Source organism: Columba livia, chromosome 5 (assembly GCF_036013475.1).
Source record: "Columba livia isolate bColLiv1 breed racing homer chromosome 5, bColLiv1.pat.W.v2, whole genome shotgun sequence".
Lineage (NCBI taxonomy): Eukaryota > Metazoa > Chordata > Aves > Columbiformes > Columbidae > Columba > Columba livia.
In genome coordinates, this window is record NC_088606.1 from 59416927 (window position 1) to 59431954 (window position 15028).

The 15028-nt window shown below is 56.0% G+C and overlaps 4 protein-coding genes and 1 long non-coding RNA gene across 5 annotated transcripts in view; 4 read left to right on the plus strand and 1 right to left on the minus strand.

The window, feature by feature from the left end:
* Positions 1-15028, minus strand: part of LOC110366091 (uncharacterized) — a 182633-nt gene that overhangs the window by 83807 nt on the left and 83798 nt on the right. The gene's annotated exons all lie outside the window — the stretch shown is intronic.
* LOC135579616 (uncharacterized) lies at positions 654-2120 on the plus strand. Its single transcript, XM_065065338.1, has 2 exons — positions 654-893; positions 1034-2120. The coding sequence occupies exon 2, from the start codon at positions 1103-1105 to the stop codon at positions 1937-1939; it is 837 nt and encodes a 278-aa protein (XP_064921410.1). The 5' UTR covers positions 654-893; positions 1034-1102; the 3' UTR covers positions 1940-2120.
* Positions 6819-8104, plus strand: LOC135579653 (uncharacterized). Its single transcript, XM_065065797.1, has 2 exons — positions 6819-7058; positions 7199-8104. The coding sequence occupies exon 2, from the start codon at positions 7268-7270 to the stop codon at positions 8102-8104; it is 837 nt and encodes a 278-aa protein (XP_064921869.1). The 5' UTR covers positions 6819-7058; positions 7199-7267.
* Positions 9902-11187, plus strand: LOC135579654 (uncharacterized). The gene is made up of 2 exons (XM_065065798.1): positions 9902-10141; positions 10282-11187. Exon 2 carries the CDS (start codon positions 10351-10353, stop codon positions 11185-11187), a length of 837 nt encoding a protein of 278 aa, XP_064921870.1. The 5' UTR covers positions 9902-10141; positions 10282-10350.
* LOC135579655 (uncharacterized) lies at positions 12985-14270 on the plus strand. Its single transcript, XM_065065799.1, has 2 exons — positions 12985-13224; positions 13365-14270. Exon 2 carries the CDS (start codon positions 13434-13436, stop codon positions 14268-14270), a length of 837 nt encoding a protein of 278 aa, XP_064921871.1. The 5' UTR covers positions 12985-13224; positions 13365-13433.

Below are 15028 nucleotides of genomic sequence, written 5' to 3' on the forward strand. Positions count from 1 at the left end.
TGTAAGTGGGCACCTCATGCTTAACTGGAGGGCACAGAGCAACATCCCACTGGGTAACCACTTGCAAAGCCTTCCTCTGCTGCTGAATCAGGGGTTGAGGTGTCACACACTTCTCCTGTTAGCAGGTTTGAAGACCACGACAGACAACAGTCAGTACTTGATAATCCCTCTTCACTTTACTTCCTTCAAGACACATTCATCTAAAAGCAAATTCTGAGCAGACATTATCCCATCTTTATTACTTTTGGCTCCTTAGAAATTAAGGCATGGAAAGAATTCCTATTCATACAGTATGCAGTGATGACTGGGTAAGTTTCAGTTCTACACAGGTGGCATCTTCCAAGCTTCCTCTCAAATCATTAAGAAGATCATCAAGTCCAACAGTTAACCTCACACTGACAAGTCCATCTCTGAAGCACGACTCCTCGAACCTCAGATGAGAACCACGCTCTGTTTGCCTGCTCTGCTCAAGCCACAGAGGAGGGGCCAGGTTCTCAGCTCAAGGGACACGGGGATTATGACATTTCTCATGTGCACAAGCGCCAGCGCCAGCCAGAGCGCTACCCGTGCAAGCACCGTGGGAGCAGGCAGCGCACGGTGACGTCACCGAGCGATGGCCTGTGACATCAGCGAGCGATGGCCTGTGACCTCACGTCCCTCGCTGCTTATCTGCGGGCGCCGGCACCGCCCGGCCCAGCCTGGCTCGTGGCTGGACCCCTGCCGAGCGTGCCTGCGAGGTCTGGAGGTCGGAGCGAGGCTTGTCCCGGTGCTGGCCGGTGCTTTGGTGCTGCCGTCGGCAGCTCTCGGTGCCTGTTCCAGAACCACCCCGTGTTTCCCCGGCCCTGCCTGGTTCAGGCAGCCGGGCTCTGCGGGACACGCGTGCAGCGGCAGAGGTGAGCTGTGCGGGGAAACGTCCCCCGCGGTGGGAGATGGGGCCTTGAGAGCTTGCTGGGTGTCCTTCTCAAGGGGCCTGTAATTTTCTTGCTCCCAGCCTTGGGACAGCAAGTGACCACGGCCTCTCTCTCTTTTGCAGCGTGTGACAGCAGCAACAGGGAGCAGCTCCTTGTCCTCGGCTCTCCCCAGCCAGCGGCAAGAAGCAAACATGGCCGCAGAGACACAGTGGAGCTGCCCCATGTGCCGCAGCGCTGACGATGAAGTGGCCTATGTGACCCCCTGCATGCACCAGTTGTGCCTGGGCTGCGTTCTGCGCTGGGCCAAGAGGAGATCATCGTGCCCCCTTTGCAGGCAGACTGTCAACACGGTCGTGTTCTCCGTCTGGTCAGAGCATGACTTTCTGGAGATGGATCTGCCAGAGCCCTCAGATCCATCGGCCGACAGCGACCAGGACGAGCAGGAGGCTGCGGAGCTGATGCGCAGGAACTACGTGGCCGCCTTGCAGCCCCAGGTCTGGGCTGGACTGTTCCGCTCCTCCAGGGAGATCATGGAGCCCCTGCTCTCCTGGGTCAACGAGGTGCTGCAGGGGCCTTTCTGGTGGGAGCTGGCCATGGCACAGGGCACCATCGTAACAGCTCTGTGCCGCCACGGCCTGGACCAGGAGGCCTTGGTGCGCGAGCTGCGGCCCTTCCTGCGAGACCAGACGGCGACGTTTGTGCGCCAGCTCATGGACGTCGCCGCAGAGCGCTGCAGTGAGCGGGTCCTGCGGCAGCTGCCGCTCCTGCAGTCCCCGGCTGCCCAGCAGCAGGAGGACAGCCCTGCGGACACCCCTGGGCCCACCGCCTCCCCGGGGGGACCTGCTGCCCCCAGCCCCCCAGCGCAGGAGGAGCCGCCTGAGGAGCTGGGGCAGGCGGTGGCAGGTCCCTCCACCGCTGCCCAGGGCAGGGACCGCTCACCTGGGGAGCCCCGGCGCGCCCCGAAGAGGAGGGCCAGTGTCCCCAGCACCTCTGCAGCCCACAAGAGGCCACGACACCGGCGACAGTAAGGGGACCGCACACCAGAGAAACCCAGTCCGGGCCAGCAGCTGGGGCAGGCGCTGGCCCCCAGGGGGACTTGGAGATGCAACCACAGGGAGACTGGGCTGCACAGCACATTTCTCCCTGACCCGCACCATCAATTTTCTCCTCCTGTACATACTTCTGTCTAATGTAATATATCTAGTTCCTTGGTTCAACTATTAAAGTATTTGTTCTCAAAGCTTGTTGTAGCCTCGCTTCTTCTTGGATCTGGAAATGGGTGGTGGGAAAAAAAAAAAAATCCTCCCAGCATTAAGAGCTTTTGCAAGTTATCCAGAAATCTACATCATAATAAAATATTTTTTCCTCTGGTGAAAGCTCCTGAAATTCACAGTACAACACATCCTTTCAGCTGCCATTCTTGTGTAGACAGAGCTGACTCATATGACACTAACAAACAGATTTCAGCACACACTCTGAACCTGAGCGTTTGTGCTAATATTCTTGGTGCTGCCCTCCCTGAGCTGAAGTGGAAGCTGCTGATTACAGGGACCTAAGTCTGAATTAACGAAAGTATCTGCTTTTCGCCCAGAGCGTGATCTTCCTGATCACCTTCCCTTTGCTCAACAGACAAACTATTTCCTCATCTATATATGGATAGAAAGGGGAAGCAAAACGGCTGTGTCCTTAAGGTGAATTGTATTGTTAGCTAAACACGCAAATGATGAGCTTGGAGGAACATAGATACTTTTAAGACGTGGAGATCATATTGATAGTGTTTTACGAAAGTTAAAGTACATTAAGTGGTGCCAAAGCTTAGTTTACAACAGGTAGCATACACTACACCCTTGTGTACACACCTCTCCGCAGAGAGAATAAAATTGTCTTTTAGCAGATCGATGTTGCTGGCATTCCACATCCCCAGCCCCTGGACTGCTGGGACTTCCAGGTCTCTCTCCAGGGTGCCAGCCCTGCCAGTGCTCCCTAACAGAGTGCAGGCACAGGAGGGGACACCTGGGGTGGCCTGTCCCTGAAATGTTGTGAAGCTACAAAAGGTCATTAGAGATGCATTGAGGAGGCCTTCACACATTCTGTTACGTTTGGTTTTCTTACAAGTCATGGAATAAGATAAAGCCTGCACACTCACAGGGAGGAAGCCTAATGACCTGATTTTGTAAGTGGGCACCTCATGCTTAACTGGAGGGCACAGAGCAACATCCCACTGGGTAACCACTTGCAAAGCCTTCCTCTGCTGCTGAATCAGGGGTTGAGGTGTCACACACTTCTCCTGTTAGCAGGTTTGAAGACCACGACAGACAACAGTCAGTACTTGATAATCCCTCTTCACTTTACTTCCTTCAAGACACATTCATCTAAAAGCAAATTCTGAGCAGACATTATCCCATCTTTATTACTTTTGGCTCCTTAGAAATTAAGGCATGGAAAGAATTCCTATTCATACAGTATGCAGTGATGACTGGGTAAGTTTCAGTTCTACACAGGTGGCATCTTCCAAGCTTCCTCTCAAATCATTAAGAAGATCATCAAGTCCAACAGTTAACCTCACACTGACAAGTCCATCTCTGAAGCACGACTCCTCGAACCTCAGATGAGAACCACGCTCTGTTTGCCTGCTCTGCTCAAGCCACAGAGGAGGGGCCAGGTTCTCAGCTCAAGGGACACGGGGATTATGACATTTCTCATGTGCACAAGCGCCAGCGCCAGCCAGAGCGCTACCCGTGCAAGCACCGTGGGAGCAGGCAGCGCACGGTGACGTCACCGAGCGATGGCCTGTGACATCAGCGAGCGATGGCCTGTGACCTCACGTCCCTCGCTGCTTATCTGCGGGCGCCGGCACCGCCCGGCCCAGCCTGGCTCGTGGCTGGACCCCTGCCGAGCGTGCCTGCGAGGTCTGGAGGTCGGAGCGAGGCTTGTCCCGGTGCTGGCCGGTGCTTTGGTGCTGCCGTCGGCAGCTCTCGGTGCCTGTTCCAGAACCACCCCGTGTTTCCCCGGCCCTGCCTGGTTCAGGCAGCCGGGCTCTGCGGGACACGCGTGCAGCGGCAGAGGTGAGCTGTGCGGGGAAACGTCCCCCGCGGTGGGAGATGGGGCCTTGAGAGCTTGCTGGGTGTCCTTCTCAAGGGGCCTGTAATTTTCTTGCTCCCAGCCTTGGGACAGCAAGTGACCACGGCCTCTCTCTCTTTTGCAGCGTGTGACAGCAGCAACAGGGAGCAGCTCCTTGTCCTCGGCTCTCCCCAGCCAGCGGCAAGAAGCAAACATGGCCGCAGAGACAGAGTGGAGCTGCCCCATGTGCCGCAGCGCTGACGATGAAGTGGCCTATGTGACCCCCTGCATGCACCAGTTGTGCCTGGGCTGCGTTCTGCGCTGGGCCAAGAGGAGATCATCGTGCCCCCTTTGCAGGCAGACTGTCAACACGGTCGTGTTCTCCGTCTGGTCAGAGCATGACTTTCTGGAGATGGATCTGCCAGAGCCCTCAGATCCATCGGCCGACAGCGACCAGGACGAGCAGGAGGCTGCGGAGCTGATGCGCAGGAACTACGTGGCCGCCTTGCAGCCCCAGGTCTGGGCTGGACTGTTCCGCTCCTCCAGGGAGATCATGGAGCCCCTGCTCTCCTGGGTCAACGAGGTGCTGCAGGGGCCTTTCTGGTGGGAGCTGGCCATGGCACAGGGCACCATCGTAACAGCTCTGTGCCGCCACGGCCTGGAACAGGAGGCCTTGGTGCGCGAGCTGCGGCCCTTCCTGCGAGACCAGACGGCGACGTTTGTGCGCCAGCTCATGGACGTCGCCGCAGAGCGCTGCAGTGAGCGGGTCCTGCGGCAGCTGCCGCTCCTGCAGTCCCCGGCTGCCCAGCAGCAGGAGGACAGCCCTGCGGACACCCCTGGGCCCACCGCCTCCCCGGGGGGACCTGCTGCCCCCAGCCCCCCAGCGCAGGAGGAGCCGCCTGAGGAGCTGGGGCAGGCGGTGGCAGGTCCCTCCACCGCTGCCCAGGGCAGGGACCGCTCACCTGGGGAGCCCCGGCGCGCCCCGAAGAGGAGGGCCAGTGTCCCCAGCACCTCTGCAGCCCACAAGAGGCCACGACACCGGCGACAGTAAGGGGACCGCACACCAGAGAAACCCAGTCCGGGCCAGCAGCTGGGGCAGGCGCTGGCCCCCAGGGGGACTTGGAGATGCAACCACAGGGAGACTGGGCTGCACAGCACATTTCTCCCTGACCTGCACCATCAATTTTCTCCTCCTGTACATACTTCTGTCTAATGTAATATATCTAGTTCCTTGGTTCAACTATTAAAGTATTTGTTCTCAAAGCTTGTTGTAGCCTCGCTTCTTCTTGGATCTGGAAATGGGTGGTGGGAAAACAAAAAAATCCTCCCAGCATTAAGAGCTTTTGCAAGTTATCCAGAAATCTACATCATAACAAAATATTTTTTCCTCTGGTGAAAGCTCCTGAAATTCACAGTACAACACATCCTTTCAGCTGCCATTCTTGTGTAGACAGAGCTGACTCATATGACGCTAACAAACAGATTTCAGCACACACTCTGAACCTGAGCGTTTGTGCTAATATTCTTGGTGCTGCCCTCCCTGAGCTGAAGTGGAAGCTGCTGATTACAGGGACCTAAGTCTGAATTAACGAAAGTATCTGCTTTTCGCCCAGAGCGTGATCTTCCTGATCACCTTCCCTTTGCTCAACAGACAAACTATTTCCTCATCTATATATGGATAGAAAGGGGAAGCAAAACGGCTGTGTCCTTAAGGTGAATTGTATTGTTAGCTAAACACGCAAATGATGAGCTTGGAGGAACATAGATACTTTTAAGACGTGGAGATCATATTGATAGTGTTTTACGAAAGTTAAAGTACATTAAGTGGTGCCAAAGCTTAGTTTACAACAGGTAGCATACACTACACCCTTGTGTACACACCTCTCCGCAGAGAGAATAAAATTGTCTTTCAGCAGATCGATGTTGCTGGCATTCCACATCCCCAGCCCCTGGACTGCTGGGACTTCCAGGTCTCTCTCCAGGGTGCCAGCCCTGCCAGTGCTCCCTAACAGAGTGCAGGCACAGGAGGGGACACCTGGGGTGGCCTGTCCCTGAAATGTTGTGAAGCTACAAAAGGTCATTAGAGATGCATTGAGGAGGCCTTCACACATTCTGTTACGTTTGGTTTTCTTACAAGTCATGGAATAAGATAAAGCCTGCACACTCACAGGGAGGAAGCCTAATGACCTGATTTTGTAAGTGGGCACCTCATGCTTAACTGGAGGGCACAGAGCAACATCCCACTGGGTAACCACTTGCAAAGCCTTCCTCTGCTGCTGAATCAGGGGTTGAGGTGTCACACACTTCTCCTGTTAGCAGGTTTGAAGACCACGACAGACAACAGTCAGTACTTGATAATCCCTCTTCACTTTACTTCCTTCAAGACACATTCATCTAAAAGCAAATTCTGAGCAGACATTATCCCATCTTTATTACTTTTGGCTCCTTAGAAATTAAGGCATGGAAAGAATTCCTATTCATACAGTATGCAGTGATGACTGGGTAAGTTTCAGTTCTACACAGGTGGCATCTTCCAAGCTTCCTCTCAAATCATTAAGAAGATCATCAAGTCCAACAGTTAACCTCACACTGACAAGTCCATCTCTGAAGCACGACTCCTCGAACCTCAGCTGAGAACCACGCTCTGTTTGCCTGCTCTGCTCAAGCCACAGAGGAGGGGCCAGGTTCTCAGCTCAAGGGACACGGGGATTATGACATTTCTCATGTGCACAAGCGCCAGCGCCAGCCAGAGCGCTACCCGTGCAAGCACCGTGGGAGCAGACAGCGCACGGTGACGTCACCGAGCGATGGCCTGTGACATCAGCGAGCGATGGCCTGTGACCTCACGTCCCTCGCTGCTTATCTGCGGGCGCCGGCACCGCCCGGCCCAGCCTGGCTCGTGGCTGGACCCCTGCCGAGCGTGCCTGCGAGGTCTGGAGGTCGGAGCGAGGCTTGTCCCGGTGCTGGCCGGTGCTTTGGTGCTGCCGTCGGCAGCTCTCGGTGCCTGTTCCAGAACCACCCCGTGTTTCCCCGGCCCTGCCTGGTTCAGGCAGCCGGGCTCTGCGGGACACGCGTGCAGCGGCAGAGGTGAGCTGTGCGGGGAAACGTCCCCCGCGGTGGGAGATGGGGCCTTGAGAGCTTGCTGGGTGTCCTTCTCAAGGGGCCTGTAATTTTCTTGCTCCCAGCCTTGGGACAGCAAGTGACCACGGCCTCTCTCTCTTTTGCAGCGTGTGACAGCAGCAACAGGGAGCAGCTCCTTGTCCTCGGCTCTCCCCAGCCAGCGGCAAGAAGCAAACATGGCCGCAGAGACAGAGTGGAGCTGCCCCATGTGCCGCAGCGCTGACGATGAAGTGGCCTATGTGACCCCCTGCATGCACCAGTTGTGCCTGGGCTGCGTTCTGCGCTGGGCCAAGAGGAGATCATCGTGCCCCCTTTGCAGGCAGACTGTCAACACGGTCGTGTTCTCCGTCTGGTCAGAGCATGACTTTCTGGAGATGGATCTGCCAGAGCCCTCAGATCCATCGGCCGACAGCGACCAGGACGAGCAGGAGGCTGCGGAGCTGATGCGCAGGAACTACGTGGCCGCCTTGCAGCCCCAGGTCTGGGCTGGACTGTTCCGCTCCTCCAGGGAGATCATGGAGCCCCTGCTCTCCTGGGTCAACGAGGTGCTGCAGGGGCCTTTCTGGTGGGAGCTGGCCATGGCACAGGGCACCATCGTAACAGCTCTGTGCCGCCACGGCCTGGACCAGGAGGCCTTGGTGCGCGAGCTGCGGCCCTTCCTGCGAGACCAGACGGCGACGTTCGTGCGCCAGCTCATGGACGTCGCCGCAGAGCGCTGCAGTGAGCGGGTCCTGCGGCAGCTGCCGCTCCTGCAGTCCCCGGCTGCCCAGCAGCAGGACGACAGCCCTGCGGACACCCCTGGGCCCACCGCCTCCCCGGGGGGACCTGCTGCCCCCAGCCCCCCAGCGCAGGAGGAGCCGCCTGAGGAGCTGGGGCAGGCGGTGGCAGGTCCCTCCACCGCTGCCCAGGGCAGGGACCGCTCACCTGGGGAGCCCCGGCGCGCCCCGAAGAGGAGGGCCAGTGTCCCCAGCACCTCTGCAGCCCACAAGAGGCCACGACACCGGCGACAGTAAGGGGACCGCACACCAGAGAAACCCAGTCCGGGCCAGCAGCTGGGGCAGGCGCTGGCCCCCAGGGGGACTTGGAGATGCAACCACAGGGAGACTGGGCTGCACAGCACATTTCTCCCTGACCCGCACCATCAATTTTCTCCTCCTGTACATACTTCTGTCTAATGTAATATATCTAGTTCCTTGGTTCAACTATTAAAGTATTTGTTCTCAAAGCTTGTTGTAGCCTCGCTTCTTCTTGGATCTGGAAATGGGTGGTGGGAAAAAAAAAAAAATCCTCCCAGCACTAAGAGCTTTTGCAAGTTATCCAGAAATCTACATCATAATAAAATATTTTTTCCTCTGGTGAAAGCTCCTGAAATTCACAGTACAACACATCCTTTCAGCTGCCATTCTTGTGTAGACAGAGCTGACTCATATGACACTAACAAACAGATTTCAGCACACACTCTGAACCTGAGCGTTTGTGCTAATATTCTTGGTGCTGCCCTCCCTGAGCTGAAGTGGAAGCTGCTGATTACAGGGACCTAAGTCTGAATTAACGAAAGTATCTGCTTTTCGCCCAGAGCGTGATCTTCCTGATCACCTTCCCTTTGCTCAACAGACAAACTATTTCCTCATCTATATATGGATAGAAAGGGGAAGCAAAACGGCTGTGTCCTTAAGGTGAATTGTATTGTTAGCTAAACACGCAAATGATGAGCTTGGAGGAACATAGATACTTTTAAGACGTGGAGATCATATTGATAGTGTTTTACGAAAGTTAAAGTACATTAAGTGGTGCCAAAGCTTAGTTTACAACAGGTAGCATACACTACACCCTTGTGTACACACCTCTCCGCAGAGAGAATAAAATTGTCTTTCAGCAGATCGATGTTGCTGGCATTCCACATCCCCAGCCCCTGGACTGCTGGGACTTCCAGGTCTCTCTCCAGGGTGCCAGCCCTGCCAGTGCTCCCTAACAGAGTGCAGGCACAGGAGGGGACACCGGGGGTGGCCTGTCCCTGAAATGTTGTGAAGCTACAAAAGGTCATTAGAGATGCATTGAGGAGGCCTTCACACATTCTGTTACGTTTGGTTTTCTTACAAGTCATGGAATAAGATAAAGCCTGCACACTCACAGGGAGGAAGCCTAATGACCTGATTTTGTAAGTGGGCACCTCATGCTTAACTGGAGGGCACAGAGCAACATCCCACTGGGTAACCACTTGCAAAGCCTTCCTCTGCTGCTGAATCAGGGGTTGAGGTGTCACACACTTCTCCTGTTAGCAGGTTTGAAGACCACGACAGACAACAGTCAGTACTTGATAATCCCTCTTCACTTTACTTCCTTCAAGACACATTCATCTAAAAGCAAATTCTGAGCAGACATTATCCCATCTTTATTACTTTTGGCTCCTTAGAAATTAAGGCATGGAAAGAATTCCTATTCATACAGTATGCAGTGATGACTGGGTAAGTTTCAGTTCTACATAGGTGGCATCTTCCAAGCTTCCTCTCAAATCATTAAGAAGATCATCAAGTCCAACAGTTAACCTCACACTGACAAGTCCATCTCTGAAGCACGACTCCTCGAACCTCAGCTGAGAACCACGCTCTGTTTGCCTGCTCTGCTCAAGCCACAGAGGAGGGGCCAGGTTCTCAGCTCAAGGGACACGGGGATTATGACATTTCTCATGTGCACAAGCGCCAGCGCCAGCCAGAGCGCTACCCGTGCAAGCACCGTGGGAGCAGACAGCGCACGGTGACGTCACCGAGCGATGGCCTGTGACATCAGCGAGCGATGGCCTGTGACCTCACGTCCCTCGCTGCTTATCTGCGGGCGCCGGCACCGCCCGGCCCAGCCTGGCTCGTGGCTGGACCCCTGCCGAGCGTGCCTGCGAGGTCTGGAGGTCGGAGCGAGGCTTGTCCCGGTGCTGGCCGGTGCTTTGGTGCTGCCGTCGGCAGCTCTCGGTGCCTGTTCCAGAACCACCCCGTGTTTCCCCGGCCCTGCCTGGTTCAGGCAGCCGGGCTCTGCGGGACACGCGTGCAGCGGCAGAGGTGAGCTGTGCGGGGAAACGTCCCCCGCGGTGGGAGATGGGGCCTTGAGAGCTTGCTGGGTGTCCTTCTCAAGGGGCCTGTAATTTTCTTGCTCCCAGCCTTGGGACAGCAAGTGACCACGGCCTCTCTCTCTTTTGCAGCGTGTGACAGCAGCAACAGGGAGCAGCTCCTTGTCCTCGGCTCTCCCCAGCCAGCGGCAAGAAGCAAACATGGCCGCAGAGACAGAGTGGAGCTGCCCCATGTGCCGCAGCGCTGACGATGAAGTGGCCTATGTGACCCCCTGCATGCACCAGTTGTGCCTGGGCTGCGTTCTGCGCTGGGCCAAGAGGAGATCATCGTGCCCCCTTTGCAGGCAGACTGTCAACACGGTCGTGTTCTCCGTCTGGTCAGAGCATGACTTTCTGGAGATGGATCTGCCAGAGCCCTCAGATCCATCGGCCGACAGCGACCAGGACGAGCAGGAGGCTGCGGAGCTGATGCGCAGGAACTACGTGGCCGCCTTGCAGCCCCAGGTCTGGGCTGGACTGTTCCGCTCCTCCAGGGAGATCATGGAGCCCCTGCTCTCCTGGGTCAACGAGGTGCTGCAGGGGCCTTTCTGGTGGGAGCTGGCCATGGCACAGGGCACCATCGTAACAGCTCTGTGCCGCCACGGCCTGGACCAGGAGGCCTTGGTGCGCGAGCTGCGGCCCTTCCTGCGAGACCAGACGGCGACGTTCGTGCGCCAGCTCATGGACGTCGCCGCAGAGCGCTGCAGTGAGCGGGTCCTGCGGCAGCTGCCGCTCCTGCAGTCCCCGGCTGCCCAGCAGCAGGACGACAGCCCTGCGGACACCCCTGGGCCCACCGCCTCCCCGGGGGGACCTGCTGCCCCCAGCCCCCCAGCGCAGGAGGAGCCGCCTGAGGAGCTGGGGCAGGCGGTGGCAGGTCCCTCCACCGCTGCCCAGGGCAGGGACCGCTCACCTGGGGAGCCCCGGCGCGCCCCGAAGAGGAGGGCCAGTGTCCCCAGCACCTCTGCAGCCCACAAGAGGCCACGACACCGGCGACAGTAAGGGGACCGCACACCAGAGAAACCCAGTCCGGGCCAGCAGCTGGGGCAGGCGCTGGCCCCCAGGGGGACTTGGAGATGCAACCACAGGGAGACTGGGCTGCACAGCACATTTCTCCCTGACCCGCACCATCAATTTTCTCCTCCTGTACATACTTCTGTCTAATGTAATATATCTAGTTCCTTGGTTCAACTATTAAAGTATTTGTTCTCAAAGCTTGTTGTAGCCTCGCTTCTTCTTGGATCTGGAAATGGGTGGTGGGAAAAAAAAAAAAATCCTCCCAGCATTAAGAGCTTTTGCAAGTTATCCAGAAATCTACATCATAATAAAATATTTTTTCCTCTGGTGAAAGCTCCTGAAATTCACAGTACAACACATCCTTTCAGCTGCCATTCTTGTGTAGACAGAGCTGACTCATATGACACTAACAAACAGATTTCAGCACACACTCTGAACCTGAGCGTTTGTGCTAATATTCTTGGTGCTGCCCTCCCTGAGCTGAAGTGGAAGCTGCTGATTACAGGGACCTAAGTCTGAATTAACGAAAGTATCTGCTTTTCGCCCAGAGCGTGATCTTCCTGATCACCTTCCCTTTGCTCAACAGACAAACTATTTCCTCATCTATATATGGATAGAAAGGGGAAGCAAAACGGCTGTGTCCTTAAGGTGAATTGTATTGTTAGCTAAACACGCAAATGATGAGCTTGGAGGAACATAGATACTTTTAAGACGTGGAGATCATATTGATAGTGTTTTACGAAAGTTAAAGTACATTAAGTGGTGCCAAAGCTTAGTTTACAACAGGTAGCATACACTACACCCTTGTGTACACACCTCTCCGCAGAGAGAATAAAATTGTCTTTCAGCAGATCGATGTTGCTGGCATTCCACATCCCCAGCCCCTGGACTGCTGGGACTTCCAGGTCTCTCTCCAGGGTGCCAGCCCTGCCAGTGCTCCCTAACAGAGTGCAGGCACAGGAGGGGACACCGGGGGTGGCCTGTCCCTGAAATGTTGTGAAGCTACAAAAGGTCATTAGAGATGCATTGAGGAGGCCTTCACACATTCTGTTACGTTTGGTTTTCTTACAAGTCATGGAATAAGATAAAGCCTGCACACTCACAGGGAGGAAGCCTAATGACGTGATTTTGTAAGTGGGCACCTCATGCTTAACTGGAGGGCACAGAGCAACATCCCACTGGGTAACCACTTGCAAAGCCTTCCTCTGCTGCTGAATCAGGGGTTGAGGTGTCACACACTTCTCCTGTTAGCAGGTTTGAAGACCACGACAGACAACAGTCAGTACTTGATAATCCCTCTTCACTTTACTTCCTTCAAGACACATTCATCTAAAAGCAAATTCTGAGCAGACATTATCCCATCTTTATTACTTTTGGCTCCTTAGAAATTAAGGCATGGAAAGAATTCCTATTCATACAGTATGCAGTGATGACTGGGTAAGTTTCAGTTCTACATAGGTGGCATCTTCCAAGCTTCCTCTCAAATCATTAAGAAGATCATCAAGTCCAACAGTTAACCTCACACTGACAAGTCCATCTCTGAAGCACGACTCCTCGAACCTCAGCTGAGAACCACGCTCTGTTTGCCTGCTCTGCTCAAGCCACAGAGGAGGGGCCAGGTTCTCAGCTCAAGGGACACGGGGATTATGACATTTCTCATGTGCACAAGCGCCAGCGCCAGCCAGAGCGCTACCCGTGCAAGCACCGTGGGAGCAGACAGCGCACGGTGACGTCACCGAGCGATGGCCTGTGACATCAGCGAGCGATGGCCTGTGACCTCACGTCCCTCGCTGCTTATCTGCGGGCGCCGGCACCGCCCGGCCCAGCCTGGCTCGTGGCTGGACCCCTGCCGAGCGTGCCTGCGAGGTCTGGAGGTCGGAGCGAGGCTTGTCCCGGTGCTGGCCGGTGCTTTGGTGCTGCCGTCGGCAGCTCTCGGTGCCTGTTCCAGAACCACCCCGTGTTTCCCCGGCCCTGCCTGGTTCAGGCAGCCGGGCTCTGCGGGACACGCGTGCAGCGGCAGAGGTGAGCTGTGCGGGGAAACGTCCCCCGCGGTGGGAGATGGGGCCTTGAGAGCTTGCTGGGTGTCCTTCTCAAGGGGCCTGTAATTTTCTTGCTCCCAGCCTTGGGACAGCAAGTGACCACGGCCTCTCTCTCTTTTGCAGCGTGTGACAGCAGCAACAGGGAGCAGCTCCTTGTCCTCGGCTCTCCCCAGCCAGCGGCAAGAAGCAAACATGGCCGCAGAGACAGAGTGGAGCTGCCCCATGTGCCGCAGCGCTGACGATGAAGTGGCCTATGTGACCCCCTGCATGCACCAGTTGTGCCTGGGCTGCGTTCTGCGCTGGGCCAAGAGGAGATCATCGTGCCCCCTTTGCAGGCAGACTGTCAACACGGTCGTGTTCTCCGTCTGGTCAGAGCATGACTTTCTGGAGATGGATCTGCCAGAGCCCTCAGATCCATCGGCCGACAGCGACCAGGACGAGCAGGAGGCTGCGGAGCTGATGCGCAGGAACTACGTGGCCGCCTTGCAGCCCCAGGTCTGGGCTGGACTGTTCCGCTCCTCCAGGGAGATCATGGAGCCCCTGCTCTCCTGGGTCAACGAGGTGCTGCAGGGGCCTTTCTGGTGGGAGCTGGCCATGGCACAGGGCACCATCGTAACAGCTCTGTGCCGCCACGGCCTGGACCAGGAGGCCTTGGTGCGCGAGCTGCGGCCCTTCCTGCGAGACCAGACGGCGACGTTCGTGCGCCAGCTCATGGACGTCGCCGCAGAGCGCTGCAGTGAGCGGGTCCTGCGGCAGCTGCCGCTCCTGCAGTCCCCGGCTGCCCAGCAGCAGGACGACAGCCCTGCGGACACCCCTGGGCCCACCGCCTCCCCGGGGGGACCTGCTGCCCCCAGCCCCCCAGCGCAGGAGGAGCCGCCTGAGGAGCTGGGGCAGGCGGTGGCAGGTCCCTCCACCGCTGCCCAGGGCAGGGACCGCTCACCTGGGGAGCCCCGGCGCGCCCCGAAGAGGAGGGCCAGTGTCCCCAGCACCTCTGCAGCCCACAAGAGGCCACGACACCGGCGACAGTAAGGGGACCGCACACCAGAGAAACCCAGTCCGGGCCAGCAGCTGGGGCAGGCGCTGGCCCCCAGGGGGACTTGGAGATGCAACCACAGGGAGACTGGGCTGCACAGCACATTTCTCCCTGACCCGCACCATCAATTTTCTCCTCCTGTACATACTTCTGTCTAATGTAATATATCTAGTTCCTTGGTTCAACTATTAAAGTATTTGTTCTCAAAGCTTGTTGTAGCCTCGCTTCTTCTTGGATCTGGAAATGGGTGGTGGGAAAAAAAAAAAAATCCTCCCAGCATTAAGAGCTTTTGCAAGTTATCCAGAAATCTACATCATAATAAAATATTTTTTCCTCTGGTGAAAGCTCCTGAAATTCACAGTACAACACATCCTTTCAGCTGCCATTCTTGTGTAGACAGAGCTGACTCATATGACACTAACAAACAGATTTCAGCACACACTCTGAACCTGAGCGTTTGTGCTAATATTCTTGGTGCTGCCCTCCCTGAGCTGAAGTGGAAGCTGCTGATTACAGGGACCTAAGTCTGAATTAACGAAAGTATCTGCTTTTCGCCCAGAGCGTGATCTTCCTGATCACCTTCCCTTTGCTCAACAGACAAATTATTTCCTCATCTATATATGGATAGAAAGGGGAAGCAAAACGGCTGTGTCCTTAAGGTGAATTGTATTGTTAGCTAAACACGCAAATGATGAGCTTGGAGGAACATACATACTTTTAAGACGTGGAGATCATATTGATAGTGTTTTACGAA

What these genes read in the sequence shown, in the direction of transcription:
- LOC135579653 (XM_065065797.1), top strand. Translation starts at nt 7,268, where the DNA reads ATGGCCGCAGAGACAGAGTGGAGCTGCCCCATGTGCCGCAGCGCTGAC.
- LOC135579655 (XM_065065799.1), top strand. Translation starts at nt 13,434, where the DNA reads ATGGCCGCAGAGACAGAGTGGAGCTGCCCCATGTGCCGCAGCGCTGAC.
- LOC135579616 (XM_065065338.1), top strand. Translation starts at nt 1,103, where the DNA reads ATGGCCGCAGAGACACAGTGGAGCTGCCCCATGTGCCGCAGCGCTGAC.
- LOC135579654 (XM_065065798.1), top strand. Translation starts at nt 10,351, where the DNA reads ATGGCCGCAGAGACAGAGTGGAGCTGCCCCATGTGCCGCAGCGCTGAC.